Below are 23,704 nucleotides of genomic sequence, written 5' to 3' on the forward strand. Positions count from 1 at the left end.
CTGGTGACAATTGTGTGCAATGAGATGTTGGAGTTGTATTATGATGTGGAAATGTAGTAATTCAACTCGAAGTTAGTTGATTTCTATAGTTAATTGGTATGATACTTTGATTTAGGTTCTTTCATTCGGATATGATAATATCTTACTGCATAAAGACCACTAGTAAAAGTTCAAGTGCTCTTGGCTAATATGTTCTCATGTTGTTTGCTTGGCAGGAAAAGAGCAACTCCAATGGGTACCATGCATTTGCTCCTCGGGGAACAACAATTATGTCTAATGACTGAAACTTAGCTCTTTTAGTACGAATATCTTCGTTTCAAATGTTTAAATTGATAGAAGTAGGATTTAGAGGAGTTGGTGATGTCCTCTTGCACGGCAGCAGCATCCATTTCATTTTGTCATGTCCTCTAACAAGTCTAGTGACTGAAACTTGGTGACAAGTCTGGTGACAAGTCTAGTGACTTTTGTTATGTTTCCTCTCTTTTATCTAATGAAATTCCTTGCCAAATAGCAGCCAATTCTGTTTCCTTTGTTGATAATTTTGTTTGTTTTGTATTCTCTCTTATTCGGTATTATTGCATTCATTTTTCGTTTTGTTTAACTAAAAATGAAATAAAAAAAAGGAACCTGTTGGACCCTGGAACCGACCCTGGAACCTGTGACAGGGTAGGTTCCAGGTTCCACGTTCTGACGGGTAGGTTTCAGGTTCCTCATTTTGAGGAACCTGTACCCGAGGGTAGGTTCTAGGTTCCGGGCGGAACCTACCCGGAACCTAGAACCGCTCACCCCTATTGCTGAAGCCATGGAGTGTTGTAGGTACCCGTGGATGCAAGAGGCCTTGGGAGAAGGTTTTTCCAGCTGGCATGCAGATCGGGTTTCAGGAAAATAGACCCGGCAGAACCGGCCGAGCTCACGAATCATCATTGAGACTAACATCGACAGGTTCCTGGATGCTATTCAGGGAGGACAACAGCAAACTTTCGTCTCTCAAATTAACCCTTCTTATTGTAATGGAGGTTAGGAATAGGAGTAGGAAACTTTTGCGCACTCTAGTTTTTCACCTTTTTGCTCTCGTCGGAATACTTTTAGCCGATTTTCGCTTTATCCTTCTTTGGAGTGATTTGCTGATTCTGTAATTAGATAACAAACTGTTTTTGAACATTTTGCTGTTAGTTTTGCAAGAACTAAAGAGACAAAAAAAGGGAAGACACGGGTGGGTCGGGTTGGATTTGGGACGGGTTTGGATTGGATCCTAAATGGCCTGACCCAAATTGATTAATTTAACCCGTTTATGACTTATTTATCGTAATGCAAATTTCTCGATCTATACCCAATTCATACCCAACTCATACTCAACCCGATCCATTTAATCAAATTTAGGAAAGCTCGTTTCTTATGATTTTTTTTAAAAAATTATATTGCATGAAAGTGTTTTAGCAATACAAATCCAGTTGGGCGATATGTCTTTCAGGGGAGATTAGTGAGACCCGAGGTCTTGGGCGGGTTGGGTCTGGGTCTTGGCAAGGGCGAGGCGTCAGGAAGGGAATGAAGAGGCGAGATTGAGTGAATGAAGGTGCAGTTGGGAGAAGGAGCGTTCAAACGAGGAGCGAATTTGGTCGCTCTCTTTTGTCACGAAGGAAAAAGTGAGTTGAAGGAGGAGAAAGAAGAGCTAGGCGGCCATTTAAATTTTTTAATAAAGTTGTTGTGCAATTATGATCCCCAACTCTAGTATTTGCAAGTTTTTCTTTTTTTACAATACTTTGCCACATGTCAGATTGTGAGTGACCGAATTGGATAAATGTATGCACATCCACAACTGACGTGGCGCTCTAGTACCACTAGATATTTTCTATTTGCACTCAATTTTAATAGATTGTTGTCATTATCCCACACGAGAGCCCCCTCCTCCAGTCTAGCTTCAAGTCAATTGTTGGTTCTGTTTCGAAATCAAATCCCCATCTCTGTAAATCCTCTACATTTTGCAACATTTACATTTTCTTAAAATGATCACTTGTATCATTTGAAATAATTTATTGATAAAAAATAATTTTATTATCAACGACAATTTATAGTTGATAATTAGTCATTCATTTTCGCAAGCAATACAAATATATGTTTTGGATAAAATTGAGAACTGAGTTGAAGGTTTTTTATGAGAAAATATAGAATTGGGATAAGAATTAAAGTTGGAGATTTTTCTAGATATTATGCCCACACTCTCTAAACACCAAAATCACACCACACCCAGGAAAATTATCCAAAAAGTCCAAAATTTATTGTATTTTTATCAATTCAATCCTAAACCTCAATTGAGTCCTAATCCTTTTTACTTATTGCCAATTAAGTCCTAAACCTTTTCATTTCTTGTCAATTGAGTTTATCCGGCTAATTTTTGATAAAAAAATCGCTAATATGAACACTGGTCGGCTTATGTGACGCTGATATGGGCAATTTTTAATAATATCTAATATTTTTTGAATTTTTTGTTTTTTATTTTTCTTTTCTATTTTTTTTCCTTTTCTTTTCTTTTTTTTTTACTCCCCTTCTTCCTCCTCCGGTCGGTTGCCAGGCCTCGACAATCGGCCAGAGGAAGGGCTGCAAGATCGACCTCGCCAATTACCATTGCGGGCTAGGCTTTGTCTCTCCCTAGGCTCGGCGACCGACTGGAGGAGAAAAAAGGAGAGGAAAAAAAAAGAAAAGAAAAGGAAAAAATGAAAAAAAAAATCGAAAAATAGAAGGGGGATCGTTCACAGGGAGGGGTGAAGGAGGCTCTCGGTTCTTTTTGTTTTCTCTAGAGACAGCCTCACGCATTCCTTCTTCTTGGCCGAACCCGATCGGCCATCTCCACCGTCGCCGTCCGACGACCTCCTGCCGGCGCCCTCTCTCGCACGACTCCCTCTCCCCCGATTCCCAGCTTTTCCGGTGAGTCTCGCTCATCCCCGTGAACCTCCCTCCCGTGCTTCATCCTGTTTTGGTCCAACCGGAAACCGAGATTCGTTCTTTCGTTTAGTCCATGCGCGTGCTGGCTTTGAGCGAGCTGCAATAGTTGATTTCGGGTGTTTCTTAATGATTTCTTTGGGTTTGGATCTGAGTTAGAGTTATAAGAAATGGTCAATATCTTCTCCTCACTTTGCGCTCACCACATGCTCGGCGAAATGCATGTGGATTACTTCGAGCGCGTACCCATACGTTTTACTTGATATGCCGACCCTCTGTGAAGTTCGTGTTGTACCTTATGATTGTATCCCTTTGTTCCGTCCGCATGTTGTGTGTTTTTGCAAATGGATGACTGTATATTAAATAATAATAAAAATTTCGAAAATATTAAAAAATCAGAAAATGCTTAAAACTAGGCCTTTAATAGATTTTTTTAGTTTTAGCTCTAGGTTTAGCTTAGTTTCATTAAGTTTAGTCCCAGTGACTATTCTTTTTGGAAAAGAAATTGAACGTGATTCAAATTTAGCTCATGGGAATCATGTCCTATGGCTTACAACATGGCCTTGTATATTCTTTGCCGGACTTGTATCGGGTTTTCATTTCCGGTACCTTTTACTTAGATGCTTTCATTACTTGATTGTTTACTTCAAAGTCATTTCAATAGCTTGTTGGTAGATTAGGTTCATAATCCCTTCAAGAAGATATGCATCATTTAGTCGCTTTAATACCTTTAGGTTCATAATCGGTGATCAAGATTGCATGACCATTTAAATAACAACCTTCCAAGTTAGGGGAAAAGTATCAAAAAAGTCCTAAACTTATTGCATTGGTACCAATTCAGTCCTAAACCTTTCAATTGGACCAATTTAATCCTAAACTTTTTCACATTGGTACTAATTGAGTCTATCCAGCCAATTTAGGCCGGAAATTGCTAACGTGGACTCCGGCTATCTTATATGGCACGGCTGACACTGACATGAATAATTTTTTTATAATTTTTAAATAAATTTTCAAATTTCTTATTAAATTTTTTTCCGTTTTTTCTTTTTTTCCTTTTCTTCCTTTGGCCTGTGACCAGTACTTGGCCATGGCCAGCGACCGGCCACTAGGGATGGCTCAACCCTCTCGGCCTCTGGTGAGGGCTTGACCGTTGCCGCCTGGGCGAGGGCGGCCTTTACCAGATCTGGCGAGGGCCGAGACCTCGCCGCCTGGGGGTTGCCCTCACGGCCTTTGGCGAGGACCCTCACAGCACTGGCCACAAGCCAAGAAAAAGAAAAGAAAAGAAAAGGGAAAAAAATTTATAAAAAATTTCTATGTCAGCGCCGGCAATGCCATGTAGGACGGCCAGCGTCCATGTCAGCAATTTCCCGCCTAAATTGGTCGGATGGACTGAATTGGTACCAATTCAGAAAAAGTTTAAGACTAAATTGTTCCAATTTAAAATATGACTGAATTGGTACAGATACGATATGTTTTGGACTTTTTTGGTACTTTTCACTCCAAATTAGTGGTACCGAAATGGCGTTAATGGAAATATTAGCGTAATCAAGTGTCCATGCTTAGAATCTGTAATTCCGTAGGAAATGAGATGGCACTCTTGCGTCTCGTTTGGTTTATAGCCGACCCCAAATGGTTAGTGACGACTCCTAGAATCATTTAGGCTAAAGGAACATAAAAACGACGAAATTCCCACGTCACGCGAGGAATGGGCTTGGGAGACCCCATGCTCTTGATCAATGGGCTATTCAAACTGTCTATTGAGTAAGTACCTTTAAACCACCTTCAAAGAGTCCCCATCCGTATTTGTTCCAAGCTTTCATTAGGTGCTTTGTTGGGTTTGACTCTAAAAGTTTCACCAATCCGTTCAAGGTGTGATTTTTTTTCTTCCCTACAACAGAAAGGTTTGCATTTCTTGAAACTCTGGCTAATTCTTCAAAATTTTCTCTGGGTTTAAAGTTTCGATCACACCAAATTCGATCGGCTTCCTGAATTTCTCCCTCATCCCTTGATTCAGATATATTCTTTAAGTCGAATAAGGTATTCATTTGATGTCCATGTCTTAGAATTTCCTAATTAGTTAGGGAAGACTAGTATTGACTTATGTGTGGTGTGCACAACTGTTTGCAATACTGGCTTGAAAGTGAAAAACGGAACATAAAAATGTTTTGTTTGAGAAATTTCTGTATAGAATATCCTGAAATGGCAGTCTATATCTCGCTGACATGGCTGAAAGATATTGTTGCAAATCTGGTGGGAAATTAGCTCTTGCTGGTCTGATTTTGTACTTTCGTATGACGAAGGGTAGGATTGCTTGAGCATAATGAAGCATATTGTGAAGATAATTACCTTGTTGATGGCTATCTCTGCCATGTGGATTGGTCTCCTGGAGATGTGTGTAGTTCCACGAAGTCAGACTTGGTTGGTAAGAATCTTTTTAGTTGCCTCTCCCTTCTCTGATCTCCTTTACACTTGTATGATCCTTCCTTTCGTGCATAGCTTGACGTTTTGAGTTTCTAATTGTCCTTCAGCTACCAATATATTTCATTGTTTCACTGGGATGCTATGGATTGCTATTGGTTGGCATCGGCCTAATGCACTTTCCAACTTGTCCTCGAGAGGCATTGTTGTTGCAGCAGGTATTTCGTCTTTCGAAATTTCTTAAATTTGTTATTGGACAAGGCTCATACATCGATATTCTGTTTTCGACTCTCAACGGGTTTCGTTTCTCTTTGTATCTGTTTCTTTTCGGTGCTAGCGTGTATATTTTTGTAAGGATTATACTGAGTCTCTTCTTTATAATTTCTTAAATAAGAATATTACTGGTAGTGTGCTGCATGCAAAGTGCATGAGTGAATGCCTAAAAGGAAATTTTCTCGAGGGAGCTAGTTGTGTTGCCTATATTTTTTTTTTCTTATTTCAGATTAAGAACATCATTGAGGTTATGACCTCCTAACATATTTAGTCTCTTCCAGCATTTCTCGAAGAAAGTCTGTATATGTTTTCGGTTTTGAAATTCAATTGTATTTTTCAAGACGTCACTTGGTTTCATGTTTAGGCGGTCTATGAAATCTTGTCCAATCTTTTAGGTTGGCACTTTGCTGCTTGGTTTAACAGGTTTCTTGGAGCATTTCATTTAACTTATTACCCCTGGGACATAAATTATATGGCTCCGGTGTCATATATCATTGTATTTCCATAAGTTCGACTTTGTCTTGACCTCGAGAAGCAAGTGGTCTGAGATTCAAAACAGTACCCATGGTATTTACTCAATGGCTTGTCAGTGACCACTCTATGTGTGTTGTTTGGGGGTGGTGGGCGGTCTAGGGGAAATGTAGTCCCCTAAGAGCTAGTCTAGTATTTTACGTGACCATGGATTGTCTTTTTGGCGAAGTAAGAGGGTCACATTGCTCTAGCAAAAGAAAGAAGAGGAGTTGTTACTAGATTTAATCTAGCAGGTGGTTTGAAGGGACTGCATGCTGCAAGAACTAGCGGGGCATTGTGGACGACTGTGAATTCTATTGCTAGCAGGGTAAGAGGGACGCATTCTATGGCAAGAGGACTTGTTCCTCAATTTAGTTTATTAACTGGCTCGCCTGTGGTAAGGCTGACTCATGGGTCAACCACAGGAGTATGGGGTAACCTGAACCTGACTTTACATCTAGCACAATTTCTTACTCTCTGAGTGGGTAGCTCATGCTTGTTGTGCTTGGTGTCTCTGGAAGGAGTGGTAAAAGACCGTGGTGAAATATCCATGATGTGATAATAGGATGGCACACAGCTGCAATGAATCATATGAATTTCGTCTTTCAGAACAATTGCTCCATTGTTGTACAATTTGCTGGCACTTAGCAATGTATTCTATACCTGCCCATATTTTACGCACATTTTAGTTGAGTTTTTTTTTTTTTAACTAGAATATATAGTTTGAGTTGAGGCAAGAGAGTTGAATCTTTTGCAGGACATTGTCGAGGCCAAGCATTACTTGAAGCAAAGAGGGGTCGATGTTGGTTCTGAATGATTTGACTTACTGAACTCATTTACACACAGAACATTCCAATTCGAGTGGAAATCAATCTCCGAGTCTTCCAGGAATAGAGCAGCTGATGAACACTTACTCGAGCTTTCCGACAATTTTGAGCATCGGGTTAAGTTATCAACCAATCACGAAAAGTAATGCTCCTGGAGCTTATGCTTGTAGGTAAAATCGAATTTTTGTTCATCTTGTCCACCATCCTCTAGCCAGTTTTTTAATGTATAGTCGTACAGTACTCTCTCTCGATTGTGAGTTCTTTCATGTACTGATTGCCTTTGATTATAGACATTGAGGAAGTGATTGAAGATAGAGAGAAACCAGTCTGGCCCAAAAAAGAATGGAGATAGAGAAATGAGATTTAGGGAATTTACTTTCCAAATATATTGATATGTTTGTGCAATCATTAAACTTTTTTTGCCTTTCCAAAAGAGGATATGTCCAGATCCAGTCAAAGATGAGAACATAATTTGGGGTAATTTCTTCACTATTGCCAAAAGAAAAAAAAGCCAGGGCCATCGCCAAAATTAAAAGAGCCCGGATCATTTGGAGTTGCTTTTTTTTATAAAAAAAATTCTAACCTTTTTTTCATGTTTTGGACGAGAATAAAATTATTATAAGTTCTAACAAATCGTGTAAAAGTAATATGTCAAATTATAACGAATTTATATGTCAAGATTTGGTATTGTGTCAATGGTTTTCGTATTTTATCTATATTATTATGTAAAGCGAAGAGATGATTTCAATTGTTTTTTTTTATCTTTAAATCTTCTCAATTAGTTATTTTATACATATTGAATCCATGAGTAAATGTGTAAGTAAATAATTTAATTGGTACACTTACATCTATAAAATCGACATAAAAATTAGTTAAGGATAAATGTGACGCGCGCGCATCAATTCGGAAATTTTTGTGACACAAAAATTAATTTGAAGTAAATGTGACGCGAATGTACCGGTTTTGAGTTTTTAATCATATTAACATTTACTATATACATGTCATCCAACTTTAGTTTCATCACGAATCTATCGTGACTTGTCTTTGATTTCATTTCTTTTTCATTTTGACATGGAACAGAGTAATAAAAAAAACCCTAGAATTACTCCAATTGCAATAACTTTGATTATGCGTAGATAGATTTCTACCGAGTCCCGCTCATTTCTACTTTTAAGGATTGACTTCATCCTCCGACAGAAAACTAAAAAAAAATTGAATATTTTGAGCACCCAAATCCTTACAATTTTTAACAGATCCCCCTTCTCCACCTACCGATTAAGTACATACCGATTAAGTACCAAAGATGCAGAAGTGGCTCCAAAAGAATGAGCAAATATTGTGATTTAAATCTCAGTCTCGAGAGCAATGATGTTGAATGCGCTTATCATCCCTTAAGATTGTTTTGAATATTGAATTATTTCATATTAAGCATGCTAAACACTGCTCTGAGTGCACTTGTTAGCGGTGTCTATGTTTAAATTTTGTATGTATTAAGTTGGTGAGGTTTTTGTTCTTGGGTTGCGTGGGCTCCTAGACCCAACCATCTGGGCTATGCAAGTTCTTATCTATAAGCCTATTCGTGTCGTGTTTCATCGAAACAGGAGTATAACACACGTATGGCCAACCCAAGCATGACAAATTTAAGAAACGCGTCGAACTGGCTCAACACAAACACATGTATAATAAAAGGGTAACTAGACACAACAAGATTTGCACGATTATCAGACATGTCATCATGCCCCAAGTTTGTGATTATTTATGTGTAATAAGCACCATGATCTTTTCTTCTCATGGTGAATTTCTTAAGAATAGTGATGCTGGGATTAAAAGATTTGTTTAGAAAACCGACATCTGAAGTGATGAACTTTAAGTGGTTATTCAAATAAATGGATCATATTGAAGCACCAACAAGGGGAAAATTACCAAAAAAAGTCCTAAACTTATTATAATTATGTTAATTCAGTCTTAAACCTTTTTTTTGGCCAATTGAGTCCTAAACCTTTTGCATTTGTGCCAATTCAATACATTCGGCCAATTTTGGCCGAAAATCGCTAACACATTTGCCGGCCGTCCTACGTGGCGCGGCCGGCGCAAACGTAGACATTTTTAAATAATATTTTAATAATTTTTTGAATTTTTTCTTTTCTTTTTTCTTTTCTTTCCCTTTCCTTTTTTTTTCTTCACTTCTTCCTCTAACCGGTTGCCAAAAGGGAAGAAAAAAAAAAGAAGGAGAAATAAATGAATAGATAAATAAATAATTCAAAAAATTATTAAAAATTGTCCACGTCAGCGCTGGCTACGCCACGTAGGGCGGCTAGTGTCTATGTTAGCGATTTCCGGTTGAAATTGACAAGATTGACTGAATTGACACAAATACAAAAAGCTTAAGATTCAATTCTAAAAATATATATATTTAGGACTTTTTCAGTACTTTTCCCCACCAACCAGAGTATAGCTTTTCCATTAGACATCTTCAACCTTCTCCTGTCGAATCCTTAGAAAAATGAAAGAGGAGGAGGAGGAGGAGGAAGAAGTCCAGTAGAGGAGTCCACCGCAGCGACTCCCATAACTTTAAGGAGCTAGAGTCCAGTGGTGCGATATGGTCAACAGGCCCCAATCAATCGAATCAAGCAATCACTGCTTGCGATATTTTCTGCATCAGAGGATTGAAGACGACGTGCAGCGTCCTCAAGTTGCTCCCAACCGGTTTGGATATACATCGAAGCAGAGTCAAGTAGCATCAGTAATTTGGTACGGCTTCGTGACGATTAATTCAGGAGGGACCTACTATGAAATGGACTGTCTTGTCTGCCGAGAAGAGACCCAGAGTTCGGGTCCGATGTTCCTTGTTCGATCCAGCGTTTTGAGGATTAGAAGAACCCTACTCCATTGAAATCTCTGTTGATGCACGACAGCTTTTTGGGACCTAAGATTGCCGCCCACAGTTCAGTATGCATCACACGCGTGCCTTCACTGTCTTCTACGCACACGCATCCATTCCAAAAGAAGGTGGGATTTTTGTTGAAAGTTTCTGGCACTGCAAGAGCCAGGTTGGGCCGATAGAGATGTTGGTCCACTGTTCGAATTGGAACCTGGAAAAAGGCTTAGCCAATAGGGAACCCCTATGGAAATAGAGAATATCCATGTCCACTTGCATTAGTATAAGAAGGTAATTTAACAAGGTTTCATGTCCCGGTAATTGCCCGATCGTGGTACGACCATAGTAATTAGGACAGCCTAAGAGGCATGGGACCACCTGTTTGATTGGTAGATGACCCGAGTTTATAGGAATATCCACTCATGTCCAAGCTGATTAATCGAAAATAAATGCGGGTAATATCCATATTTATACCCACCAATCGTTCATGGATGAAACGTGGCTCTAAAAAAATTATTGCTAGGAAGCCGACCGTAAGAGAGATGAAGTAGCACCATTAATTGAGTAACCTCACTCGACCTTGTGAGCTACCACAAAAATCAAGAAAAAAAAGAAAGTAACATAAACATTTCGAACACACGCGAATAAGAGAAATCGCACGTGGCATGCCGATACGTGGGCCTATAACTATTGAATAAATAAATCCAACAAGAGTAGTTGGATTAAATATATATAAATATATATTTACATAAGTATTTCATAAATTAAACCCTTCATGCAGCTGCAAGCTACTTTAACCTTATGTTAACCACGTCTGATACATCCAGAGAAGATGAATGCTAAAAGCATCACTTGGCATTACATGACAAATGAATATTTTGCCCATTGGATCACAAAAAAACAAGCAGATGGCCAAAGACAGTGAACCCGTGAACCGGACAAAAACAAACGCATTGAATTCGAAAAAGTGTCAGGCAGATGTTTATGCAAGTTGGAGGGAGCACGTACAGGAACTTAGCTCAGTACATGCACGCATCAGTTTGGGCTAGGGCTCTCTCTCGTACCAGATTTTCAGCTCATTAATAAGCGGCGCCTCCGGTTCAATGCGCCCGACGAGATCAGTAAGCTTGCGCGCTGCACAAACATGCACATTGGTAGACGGATACATAGTTATTGCATGCATGTATACGCAATAGAGTTTGGTTAAATCTGTCTTTCGTTATGATCAGGGTGATAACTATGCAAGCCATAGACTTACAATGATGAGAAGACCTGCACTGAGGAAGCTAGAAGCTTTAGCCATGTATAGGCAAAGAAATCTCTAACTCCAAGCTCCAACTTGGGTGTTGATGCTCAGATGGAGAACGCTCTAATGCCAGCTAAAGTATTGCTTGTGCTCAGAAAAAACTCGTACGATTTTCCTCTAGTGTTATCCCCGGATGTAACCTAAAAAGAGAGCTACCCTTTCTGAGAACATCGCACTTATCATGTTGTAGTTCCTTCGAGAGTATAGAAAAATGGTCTAGATTTGCAAATTCTGATCTTTTGGGACTAAGCGCAATGTCCAGGTACATGAATTTGTTTCTTATATATATATACGTATGTGAATGATAATATTGGCATCTAACACTAACTTAACCGGGGAAAAGAGCAAACTGATACTGATATCACTTTCTTATAGTTTTGTTCGGATAGGGGTTGTGTTATCTAATCAGGACTTCTCTAGATCATGGACTCAGGTGACCTTTTTCAATCATCTTCATATTTTCAACGAGATGTTCATCTTTGCCGGTGCACATTCAGGCTAACTTTCTGGGAGAGTATCAACTGGAGATGGTGCATGAAAAAGCTAGAAAATGTTGTCAAAACTTGCGGCTTTTACCAACGGGCAATATAGCTTTTGTGCAACTTCAATGCTAAACCCAGCTCTTTGGTGTATACACTCCTCGCAGCCAAAAAGTAGAAAAGGCACTGAAAGCGTCGGCTACCTTGCTAGGGCTAGATTTCTCAAAAATCGGCCCTCGTTTTCGCTTTTTTGTCTCTATTGATTGACTCGATCTATCAAGAATCAGGTTAGGCATATGCTAATCCTAACCATAGTAACTCGGTCCGCCATGTCGGCAACGTGAAAACTTACCTAAAAGCTCCAACTCTTCCGAAATCATCGTAAGTTCGCATGTAAGAAAATCTCCCTATCAACGATTTACCCAACTCATCATCCAACATCTAAACCGGTTCGAACGGATATCACGAGAGGTACGGAATTGGGTATAAATTCTTCAAATTAGGCCAACAACTAAACACCAAAGGGCGCAACAACTCGATGAAACGATCGAAGAACATTGATTATTCATAGGATTCTAATAACAGGAGCATATTATGCGGTCTCGACCGGATCGAACCAAGCACGAAGTTGCTTCTTGAGGCTGGTCACTGCTTATTTACTGGCATAATTACGCCGTACCTAAGCGCCATTTACATACATGTACAGCAACTAAAGAAAAGACGAAAGTAAAAGTCACTTCTCCTAGCACTTACTTCACAGTTATTCGCGCTCCGCGTCTAACTTCTCAGGCTTCTTCTCCTTAGGCCAGATCCATACGAGAGGACTCGTACGACAGGCTTGGCGGAAGCAAGCCCGAGAGTGTCTCCAGCATTTGAGGAGTGAATAATTCATCATCCAACGGCTCGTAGCTGCCGGCACCCAGTCTACTAAGATCACCACCGCTCGGGTGATTCTGATGATGGTGGTGGTGATCCTGGATGGACCCCGCTTTCGGGAGACTCGACCTCCTCCCTGGCTCCACGGCATCATCATCATCATCCTCCGCCGCCTCGGCCTTCGCGACCGCGCCGACGCCGTCGGGATCGGAGCCGTCGAACTTGGCGGGGTCGGGGAGCTCGGCGTCGCGGCCGGTGAGCTCCTGGACCAGGGCCCGGAACTGGGAGGCGCTTGTCTTGACCCTCATGGGGTTGGAGATGTAGACGACCTTGATGGGTTTGCTCTTGGGCTTGGATCTCTTGGTGGGTTTCCTCTTCTGCATGCTGCAGAGCAAATCGTCCATGGTGGTGTCGAATTCTGCTGCGGATTGGACGCAAAATGAAGAGGGCTTTTCTTCTCTCGCACGGGGGATTCCTTCGTGGGTCTGAGGCTGCAAATGAGAGTTGCTGTGAAGGAAGTACGAGATTTTCTCGGAGGAGGAGGGGATGGGGAAGATAAGAGCGGAAAACTGGTGGAAAAAAGCGTGCGTTTGATGGCAGCAAATGGAAGCTAGCAATGGAAATGGCGATATCTTGGCCTCGTATTTGTACTTGTCCCGAGCACTCTAAAGGCGCGTGCCCCACACTTTCTTCTAATAAAAAAAAATTTGGGCAAAAGCCGCCAAAAAAACTATATATTATGTCTATCGTGATATCCGTAGCACCAAAAATCTCAAACTTCTACCTGTATCACATTTGCCCCCCGTGACAATTCTGTCGATGAGAACCGTTAAAAATCTATTTACATGGATGCCAGAAAGCAAACAATGTTGCTATGGTATAAAAACGACATTGTTTTGGCTAAAAAATCACCTAATTAAATTTTAACGGAGGATAAATATCTCACATAGTTACAAGTTTTGTGATTTTTATACCACAAAAAAAAATTATGATAAATATTTTATATGGATATAATTTGAGATTTTTTATGTCACAAAAAATTCATGATAAATATGTCGCATATGACTTTTTGTGACTTTATCTTTTATTTTATCATTCACCTAGTGAACACCAATTACCGAAACATGACAGTTGAAATAAATATATCTCTATTTTAACTGCTACTGTTGTATGTACGAAACTAATTTTGTAGGGTTGGATATGTACGGAATTATTTAATGTAGGGTAAAGTGTATTAATTGATATCGTCCTGAAATTAGCTATTTAGCATTTATTTGGTACGGCATGTATTTTTCTGATTGTGGTGAAAATGTACATTCCAGTTAATAATGAAGACGCGCCTTTTACTAATTTATAATTTTGTCGTTATTTTTTATTAGAGAAAAATAAATTAGGACCATACACTTGAAAATGGAAAGGACGGACCCAAAAAAAAGAAAGGGGCGAACAAGACAAAAGTCTCTTCGGAGACATCCAATAAAAAAAAAACAAGACAAAAAAAAAACTCCAATCTAGAGAGGGCGCGTGGAGGGCAAACATTGGCTGGCATGCAAAGAAGCTCTGATCGGGGCCGCCCCGCCTATCCAAGTGTACACATCTAGCGGGCTGACATGCTTACGTTCCTTATTTTAAGATCCTGGTGTGCCTGCACACCCAACCCCCTAATTAGAGAGGAAGTTTTTTTTTCCCTCTCTCCATAGAATATCCCCCAATTTAACATCCTAGAATTCATGCGAAATAGTTTAAGGACATACTTAGGTCCATACTAATTTATATTCTGTTGTTATTTTTTAGGGTTAATACAACGAAAAACCCTAAACTTGTACGAATGTGACAAATTTATCAAAAACTAATTTTTTGACCACAAAAAATCCTAAACTGGTACACCTATGACAAATTTACCCTCCATTAGTTTCCGTTAAATTTTACCGTCGAATTGCTAAGTTTGATGACATATAACAATTGACAGGTGTACCAGTTTGGGGTTTTATCCCTCCGTTTGTCATAGTTTTATCAATTTGTGATTTTTCGTTGTATTAATCCGATTTAACGAATGGTAAATTTGTCACAAGTCTATCGATTTGGGATATTTTGTCGTCAAAAAATTAATTTATGATGAATTTATCGTAGATGTACCAATTTAGGGTTTTTTGTGATGAAAAAATTAATTTGGGATAAATTTATTATAGATATATCAGTTGGGATCTTTCGTGGAATTAATTTAATTTTTTATTAGAGAGAAATAAAAAGGAGGACCGTACACTTAAAAATAGGGAAAGGACGGACCTAAATAAAACAGAGGGACGAACTAGACAAAAACTCCAACCTAGAGAGGGCGCGTGGAGGGCGGACGACCGCCGGCGCGTGGGGAAATCCGGGGTGGGACAGCAACAGTCGCCCAATAATGCCGCGACGTGGCATTGGCCCGATAAGATGTGCACACGTCACCCGTCGAAAGCCGATGACGTGTGATTGGCCTCGGACGTGATGTCCCAAGGACAGCCAGCGTGGCTGTCCCCCGGCTCGGCTCCGAGAATGTCATGTCGGCTCGGAGTTTTTCCAATTTTCTTCCTTTTTTTTTACCATTTTTGTGTTCCGTTGGAGTTCGTTCCTTTTTGGCCTTTTCTGCCCATTTTGGTTGCGTTCCGGTTTAATTTATTGTATTAGCTCCGGGGTGCACGTGATTTTTCATTGATTTTACAGCTGCCCAAGGGAAAAGAAGAGATCAAAAGAACAATTTTTTTTTTTCCTTTTTTTGTTTGCTCCGGTTGTTCAAAATTGCTTTAAATGAACATCAAAGTGCCAGTGGGAGCTGCATTCGAAAGAAAATGCAAAAGTTAAAAAGTGGAGGTTGCTCCAAACCGAGATCCATTTTCGTCCCTTTTGTTTTGTTTTGTTTTTATAAGCAGATTCCATGGATTTTTTTTTAAATATATATACACACACACGCATACCGGTTCGGTCTGAGCGAGCGAGGCGGCTTCACGCTTGAAACCGGGAACCGCCAGTTTCGGGGGGTTCCCGGTTCCTTTGCGAGCTAGTCATGCCATGCACAATTCAATTTTTAAATGACGCTAGCGTACGTGCCAAACATCATTCGAAAGGATTGGTTAACACGCCACTCATGATTGTACGTGTCAAACATCATTCGAAAGGATTGGTTAACACGCCACGCATGATTAAATGCATCATAACTCTTATACCTAAACCATTGCATCATAATTCGTAAGTCCGATAACAATAAAATTGAATATCTTTCTTTGTCACGCTAAAAGTCTGATAATCTTTAATTCGTACTCGTAAGTCTTGTCATAGAACGCCGCTCTGATTTGACGGGCTACCCAGATTCACTATACGAATTTCAAAATGCACCCGATGTCGTGCAAAAAAATCCCACATATATTTATGCATCTATTTTTTGCACATAAATATATGTATGTTTTCCGAATGCTGAACAAAATAGGTAATAAAAAAAAAGGCATTTTTGATGTGGTATTCATTGTGATAACAATTTGATAAATCGTTCTTATTATAAAAATCACATTCCTGTCAAGCGGGGCTCCTGCGTGATTGGCTGGAGAGCGATCATAGATTCATAGCCATAGAGATGAGTCCCGAGCGCATGTAGGCGCGGCCACACGGCAGCAAACCTCGACGGCGCTTTGTGGCGGTCGAGAGTCGCGCACGTGTTTTGACAAGGACGAGAGAAGGGCGCCACCGCGTGTCTCGGTGGACGGGGACCGCCGTTAAATCACTTCCGCATAAAATTCGAATCAAGCTATCGATCTCGTGAACTTCACTTACCCAATGATTGAGATTACTTTGAACCGATACATCTGATTTTACGGGCTCCATTTATTTTACGAAAGATAAATTATTCGAAAAATATATTTTTTTACTCGTATCACTTGGTCAATGAAAAATTTATTTTTGTTATGGACAACGATCCGTGTCTAAATATTTTCGTGGACGAAGAAATTATTTTTCGTCCGTTCATTTTTTGAAGTAATTCAAATGATAACTTTTTGGAAAAAAAGTTCTTTAAAATCATGCATTTTTCGCAATCGCACTCTTAAACTAGTGATTCTCCTTCTCGACGGCCACGACACAATCCGTCTTGACGCTCGGGTTCGATATACTTCGTGCCCATGCGGATTTTTATAGGTTATCGACGATTTCAAATTTCATATAAAGTTGAGATATTTGATTAAAGAATCTTATAGACTTAGCAATGGTAATGTTATGTGGGATTGACAACGAAACGTCCGTGTTAAAAATTTGGGTACAAGTTGCAATGATTCTTTATTTATTTGCACCGAAAGGAGGAATACTTTTAGCTCCCAATATGTGAGGAGAGATGTTAGATGAGCGAGTTTCGACGCAAGATCGAATCCCAACGTTTACGGGTGGTTAGTTTGGGCTCCAACTTGAAAACACGACTCGGGTTTGAGTTAGGTTTGAAGCTCTAATGGGCATATTGAATCTACAACTTTGATGAGATCAGTCGTTCAAATTCATTTCAAATTAGCTTGCGAGTCGACAATCGACCAGAGATTATAACTTACACTCCCTATCGGGCTTAGTGGGCCTAGATTGCTAGCTACGCGGTGTCTCCGATTCTAGATCACGGGGAAAAAAAATATATTCTTTTTCCCAAAAATATGGAGGAAAAAAAGGAGCTTCCGCCTAACGGCCGCGCCCCTCTTCTCTCCTTCCTACACCTACAAAAAAATTAGAGCATGTCCCTCGGCAGGAGCATCTCATATGTTCTTAATTTCAACCATGTTTTTTTGACTTTAACGCGTTGGGCTTTGATTGAGATTGTAGACTTACTAAAAGGAGGAAACCGATGAACGCAATATACGATGAAAAGAAAAGGAGGGCTTCGAGAAAAGTAACGTGGGGCCACGGTGTTTATCTTCTAACACGTGGACAACGATTCTCGTCACCACAAAGTTGGATAAACACTCGTAGAATTCCAAAGGATATCGAATATTTTATATGATTGATCGTTCGTATATGCTGATTGAGTTACGTTTATGGCAAGGAAGGACAAATGATTAATCTAGAACTTATGGTTTTCATATATGCATATATATTTACATATATATTGAATTTTATTAACAAATATCCTAAATACAAGTGTATTAAAAGTCTTAAAATTTATCACGAAAGTATAATTAATTTCTAAAAATTTTAAAAAATGTAATCAAGTCCTAAAACTCATCAAGTTTGTGCAATCAAGTTCTTCAATTAACTCTGTCCAACTTGACAAACGAAATCAAATCCTAATAAGTTTTAGGATTTAATTGCACCAATTTGACAAGTTTTAAGATTTGATTGTATTTTTTCAAAGTTTCATGACTCAATTGCAATTTTGTAAAGAATTTCGGGACTTAATTGCACTTTTTGAAAGTTGTAGGACTTAATTGCACTTTCACGATAAATTTTATAACTTTTACCATACTTATCCCTTAAATCTATATATTGAGCCAAAACTCTCAATTATCATCTCACTTTCTTGTCCTTCCAAAACTACCCCGATAAAATTGACAATTAAATTCTATCCACACCCAAAGCTCCACTTAAAGAATAACTACCCTCACACATTTCATCGACTAGAAGAAATAGCTATTATTTTCTTTTTTAAAACAACTCTCAATTCGTTATTATTTTTTACACACATATATATATTATTTTAATTTTGCACACGCGCATAACGCGTGCTCGACTCTAGTAATCAATTAACAAAGATCCTATAAATGACGGTTTCTTACTCTAAAATGCCCACCAGCGTCTCAACGTGGTTCGAGTAGAGAGGCCCCGGGTAATTAGATACTCATAATAAAGATTGGCTCTAAATTGAGACAATTCAAATTTAGGACTATGATAAGATGATCTTTAGTTAATATACAATCAATATAAAAAAATATAAAAGGTTTACACAAGCCACGTTAGTTTAATTAGAGTTAACACATCAATAACTTCAAACTGGTACACCATGCCATATTTACCCCCAAACTAATTTTTGCGTCACAAAAGCTCCTAAATCGATACACCCGTACCACATTTAGCACAAACCAATTTTTATATCACAAAAGCCCACATTTATCCCAAATTGTGGTAAATTTGGGGTATTCTAGGGGTAAAGGTGGCATGAGTGCACCGATTTAGGGCAAATGTAGCATGGGTGTACAAATTTAAGATTTTTGATGACATAAGAATTAGTTTTGGGTAAATGTTGCATGCGTGTACCGATTCGAGAGTTTCTGCAACACAAAAATTAATTTGAGATATACGTGACATGAGTGTACTTTAGTAGGTGTGTGCTTTGGGGATGAATCGGGCGGAAGCTCGTGGACCTGTAACGACCCGATCTGACGAGGACAGGGAGTGGTCGCTCGGCCAAAGGGCTAGTACAAGAAGCAGCTCCTGGCAGGCTTCTAGGATGGCGAAGGGGGAAAGAATGAATTGAATTACACACTAAACAGGGGGAGAACGTATTTGATATGTCACAGGAGTGTTCAGATGCCTCGTAAGTCGAGATAGATCATGACCAGTGACAAATATGAATATATGTATAACTGAGGTTCATGACTAGTATGAACTAACATGTGCGTGTGTTTGTGAGCTTCATGACAAGTATGAACGTACCTATGTATCGATAAGCTTCATGACATAAGAATAGCTTCGCAAGCTAAATTTTTAAGTTGCAAATCGTAATTCTATCAGTTAGAAAATAATTGTTTTGGATCATGTGTTGGCAGCTCAATAATGACCGTGACTGTATGTATAAGTGGCCTTACTAACATTTTTATACTATTACTAAATGGCAACCATAATGACATAATAACTATAGAAATGAAGAGCAAAGATTACAGGCCTGAGTATCCGAATCAAGTTACTAGAGAGCATAGGAATTTTGCAACCAACACGAATGTTCGCACTTCAATGCAAACAAAAAAGTGTAGGATCTCGGTGACTTAACAAGCTCGAAGGCATTTAGCACCTAGACCTTCTTTGACAGTTATACAAGCAATAAAAACAATCTTTCTTGATCTTTTTATTTAAAATAAACCTAAACCTCCTATCCTGCCCTAGTGTGGGATGGTTCCTGATAGTAGGGCTGTCAAAACCGAACCAAAAATGAACTGAGATATGAACCGAAGCGAACTAAATCGAAAATTTCCTGCATTTTGGTTTGGATAATGAAAAATAACCATTATTTTTTCTATTCGGTTTATTTCGACCAAACTAAAAAATAACCTTTCTTTTTTTACCCTAAAATCAGAAAAAAAAAAATAAAAAAACCAACCCCAATCCTCAAATCCTCTCTCTAGCCTTGTTTCGCATGCCTCTCTCAGCGCTGCTCAGCCCCTCTCTCATCTACGCCAGCTCCTACATCTGCACTGAGCATCTGTCGAGCATCGACCGATTCTTCGGCAATGGTGGTTTTGGAGATGGAGGTGATGATGAGGATGATGCTATTTTCGATTTTATGCAATAATCATTCAAGTGAGTGAGGGAGAGCTCAATTAACTGGAAGTACTCTTACACGTTCAAATAACCAACAAAAAATCTGTTGCGAATCAACTTTATTTGCGTATTAGTTTTCATATTTCAACATCCGCACAACCTAAACAACCTATAAAAAGTCAAACAGAAGGCTTTAATCCAATTGTGTAATTGTGAAAAATTTCGAAAAGTGATATTTATGTATTTTTTATCTAATTTGGCGAGACTTTGACCAATCATAATTTTCCCGTCCGACATCCTATTGACTCGATTTTTGCACCTACGAAAAATTCATGACCTGTTTCAAAATACGGTCGATTTACAAAAAAAGTATTGGGATTCAGAATTTCCTATATTTGGGACGTAATAGTGTTTGCATATTTCTGACTCAGCACCCCACAACATTAAGATTAAAAAAAAAGCATATATTTCAAATTGCCAATAGTAGATCAACTTACAGTCTTACACTCATCCTTCAATTACAAAACTAACTCCAACAAAACTCATGTAAGAGGTTAGTTACCTGGAGAAGGGCAAATTCTGCGAATGCGTCGAGTACAGAAGGATTTCACATGGAGATAAATCTTCCGATTTTAGCTCCACCCACAAATAATTTGAGGAACAAGAACAGAGGAAACAAATAACAGCAGTGTGAAAAGAGCAGCTAAAAAAACAAAGCAAGCAAGTGGCAAGCTGAAAGAGCTATCCATTGGGTGATGAAGCGATAAAGCAAAATGAGCAATTTTGCACGCAAGCCGACAATCTATCCACTTTGTATTATACCCTATACTCTTCTTTACATTACTAGCAAATCAATATTCAGCATAGTAGCCTAAATTGTGATTGACACACAGGATATGATAAAAAGTCTATGAGGATATAAATCAAACATTATAAAACTGTTATAAAGTCATTATAAAGCCGTTGTACGACTATTGCAAAATCGTTATCAAAATGATGGCGAACAAAAGCAATTACAAATTAATGACAGTAAAAGCCGTTACAAAAAAATAACTATAGTTGTGAGGTTTTTAGTCATATTAACCTTTTTATTTGTCAATTACGTGCCTTCCGATTTTAATTTCATCACGAGTCCTACGGAAAGTATAATTATAGAGATTGGACTTTCCTAACCGTCCAAGTTAGTATTCCGATTGTGACTTGTCGTTGGTTTTATTTCTTTTTCATATTGTCACGGACAGGGAGTAATAAGAAAACTCTATAATTATTCCATTTGCAATACTAGGTAGATACTCTACCAAGTCCCTTCATTTCTACTTTAAGGATTGACTTCATCCTCTGACAGAAAACTTAAAAAAAATTGAATTATTAATATTAATGGAGTGATTATGGGTTACGGCTCCCGAGCACCCAACAAATCCGTTTTAAAGGTTCTTCCGTCTCCACGTACCAATTAATTACAAAGATGCATAGGTGGCTCAAAACAAAATGATTCAAATCTCTGACAAAGACGACCACGCTTATCATCTCTTGTCTCTTGAGATTGTTTTAAATATCGAATTATTTTCATATTAAGCATGCTTAATACTGTTGTAAGCGCACTTGTTAGCAGTGTCTATGTTTAAAATTTGCATGTATTAAGTCAGTAAAGTTTTGTTCCTGGGCTGTGGGACTCCTAAACCCAACGAGGCTACACAGGTTCATATATGTAAGTCGATTTATGTCGACCTACGTCGAAATAGGGGTATATAACATGCATACGGCCATCCCGAGCACGACAAATTTAAGAAATGCGTCAAACTAACTCAACACGATCACAATATGTCTAATAAAAAGGGTTATACAACAAGACACAATTAACATGATTATCATACATGCCGTCATGTCAAGTATCGACGTGACACAACACGACACATGAACCTATTTATAGATATATGTTAACTTGTGTATGAGATAAACATGCAAAACACGTTTATACACAATAACTCGTGTCAACACATTTGTTCACTTCACATTACATCTAAAGCATATAGTTAAATTAGTTTTTCTTTATATTCAATAACTCTCGTATTCCTAAATATATTCATATTTATGTCCTTTATTCTTTTTGAAAAGGCATCAATTTTTACAATGATAAAAAAATCTTTAAAATTACGAGTATAGATCTTAAAACTTATCTAATTGTGTTGTGTTCAAACAAATGGCACGTTCACATGTTAATTGAAATGTATCGATTTGTGCCAAAACGGGTTAAGTGAGTCAACCAGCGTAAAAGCATGGTTTTAGTTGGCTCATAAATCGGCGACCTGATTATGACACGAACCTATTCATGCCAAGGTCCAAATCTGTTGAATTAGATGCCAGCACGTGTCGTGCAAACAGGCCGTGTCGAGAGTTGCCGGCACATTAAAAAAGTGATGTGAAATAATTACAAGCCGTGTCGTGCAAGAGGACGACGTCTTATTTCAGCCAAGACTATGAGGCCCACATAATCAACGGCCACGATAGACCGGCATCCGTGTAAGTACTTGTCCGGAAAGAGAGGGGTAGGGGCCAGACAGCTCAGCCAGCGAAGGAGCCGGCCACAACTCTAATGAGAGCCAAATTGCTTATTGCCTTGTCCACCAATTTTTCTTCTTTAATTTGAAAATTAAAAAATAGTCATTTGCTATTGGCTGCATTTAACATCTCCATCTTCCCTTCCAATGCAGCACTTATTGCACAAGAAGTAATGTTAGTCCTCTTACCAAAGAATTCTTGAATACGACTTGCTTATTAATTTTTCAGACATGCATTTTTTTTTGGAAAAATATTTAGAAGCATCCTCATGTCAATTTGCACCATAAGTTCTGAAAAGTTACAATTAGCATTCCGAATTACACGTAACATTTGGTCCTAACTTTCCTGCCGATTTTGCTCTTTTTCACCATTCCAAATCCAGTCCACCCACAATGCAAAATCACTTGCTCAGTACCCTAGTCCATCCGAGGCTAGTGCTCAGCCCCTCTCCTTTGGCTGCTGCCGGTGCCTACCATGCTGATGCTACCCGCCACCCCAATTAAGCAGCACCCATCGAGCTTTGTTGGCATTGAGCTAGACTCAAATCCATCGGCACCGAGCTCGACTTGACAAATCTCTCGGCCTGACTCGATGCTAACGGAACTAAAGTGGAGCTCGACCGGGATCTGTCGAGTTCGACATCGACCGTGCCCGAGAAGAGAGAAAGCTAGAGAGATGCAAAAAAAAAGCTCAATTTGGGTGGCGTGTCATCGATCGAAAATGATGGTGGTGTAGCGCCGGTCGATATTGGCGACGGAGGAGCTCGCAATGGAGAGAGAGAGAGAGAGAGAGCAAGTTGAGAGAGAGAGACACAGATGGGGAAATTGAGTAGAGTTCGAATGAGTTCGAGGGCAGATTAATCCTTTTGGATTCGAGAATTTCGTAAAAAGATGCAAATTGTAGTGTTTTTTTTAAAATTTGGGATGTATATTGTCATTGATATAAAAAAGCGGAGATGGTTTTTGGAAATTTTCTTTTTATTTTTATTCTAAATTTTTACACTTAAAAGTTTTCGCATTTCATTGCTAATTCTGTAAAATCGGTTTTTTGTGATCTCCCCATATTCGTACTTATATCACGTGATTAGTGGATATACGGATTGCAATTATTTGATATGACAAGGCATCATCTATATCCCAGTTATGCATTTACTTTTTATCGGTAC

General features: G+C 39.0%; 2 protein-coding genes across 5 annotated transcripts; one reads left to right on the top strand and one right to left on the bottom strand.

The window, feature by feature from the left end:
- Positions 1-2,786: 2,786 nt before the first annotated feature.
- On the top strand, positions 2,787-7,214 carry LOC115674892 (dolichol-phosphate mannose synthase subunit 3-like). 3 transcript variants are annotated; one of them, XM_056321474.1, is made up of 4 exons: positions 2,787-2,922; positions 5,238-5,359; positions 5,466-5,573; positions 6,896-7,214. In XM_056321474.1, exons 2-4 carry the CDS (start codon positions 5,258-5,260, stop codon positions 6,953-6,955), a joined length of 270 nt encoding a protein of 89 aa, XP_056177449.1. In that variant the 5' UTR covers positions 2,787-2,922; positions 5,238-5,257; the 3' UTR covers positions 6,956-7,214. The 3 variants fall into 3 exon arrangements, with proteins under 3 accessions (XP_056177449.1, XP_056177450.1, XP_030453276.1); XM_056321475.1 differs by having other exon boundaries at positions 2,804-2,922; positions 5,231-5,359; XM_030597416.2 differs by lacking the exon at positions 2,787-2,922 and adding an exon at positions 4,670-4,974.
- A 3,274-nt stretch (positions 7,215-10,488) lies between these two features.
- LOC115674556 (sigma factor binding protein 1, chloroplastic) lies at positions 10,489-13,123 on the bottom strand. Of its 2 annotated transcripts, XR_008814292.1 has the most exons (3): positions 12,382-13,123; positions 11,102-11,289; positions 10,489-10,977 (listed from the first exon to the last, which is right to left on the bottom strand). XR_008814292.1 is itself a non-coding variant. In XM_030596966.2 (2 exons), the coding sequence occupies exon 1, from the start codon at positions 12,906-12,908 to the stop codon at positions 12,429-12,431; it is 480 nt and encodes a 159-aa protein (XP_030452826.1). In that variant the 5' UTR covers positions 12,909-13,123; the 3' UTR covers positions 10,489-10,977; positions 12,382-12,428. The 2 variants fall into 2 exon arrangements, 1 of the variants encoding a protein (XP_030452826.1); XM_030596966.2 differs by lacking the exon at positions 11,102-11,289.
- Between the last annotated feature and the right edge of the window lie 10,581 nt (positions 13,124-23,704).

This window comes from Syzygium oleosum, unplaced genomic scaffold (assembly GCF_021117445.2).
Source record: "Syzygium oleosum isolate NSW1041296 unplaced genomic scaffold, Sole_v2.1 Sole_v2.23, whole genome shotgun sequence".
Classification (NCBI taxonomy): domain Eukaryota; kingdom Viridiplantae; phylum Streptophyta; class Magnoliopsida; order Myrtales; family Myrtaceae; genus Syzygium; species Syzygium oleosum.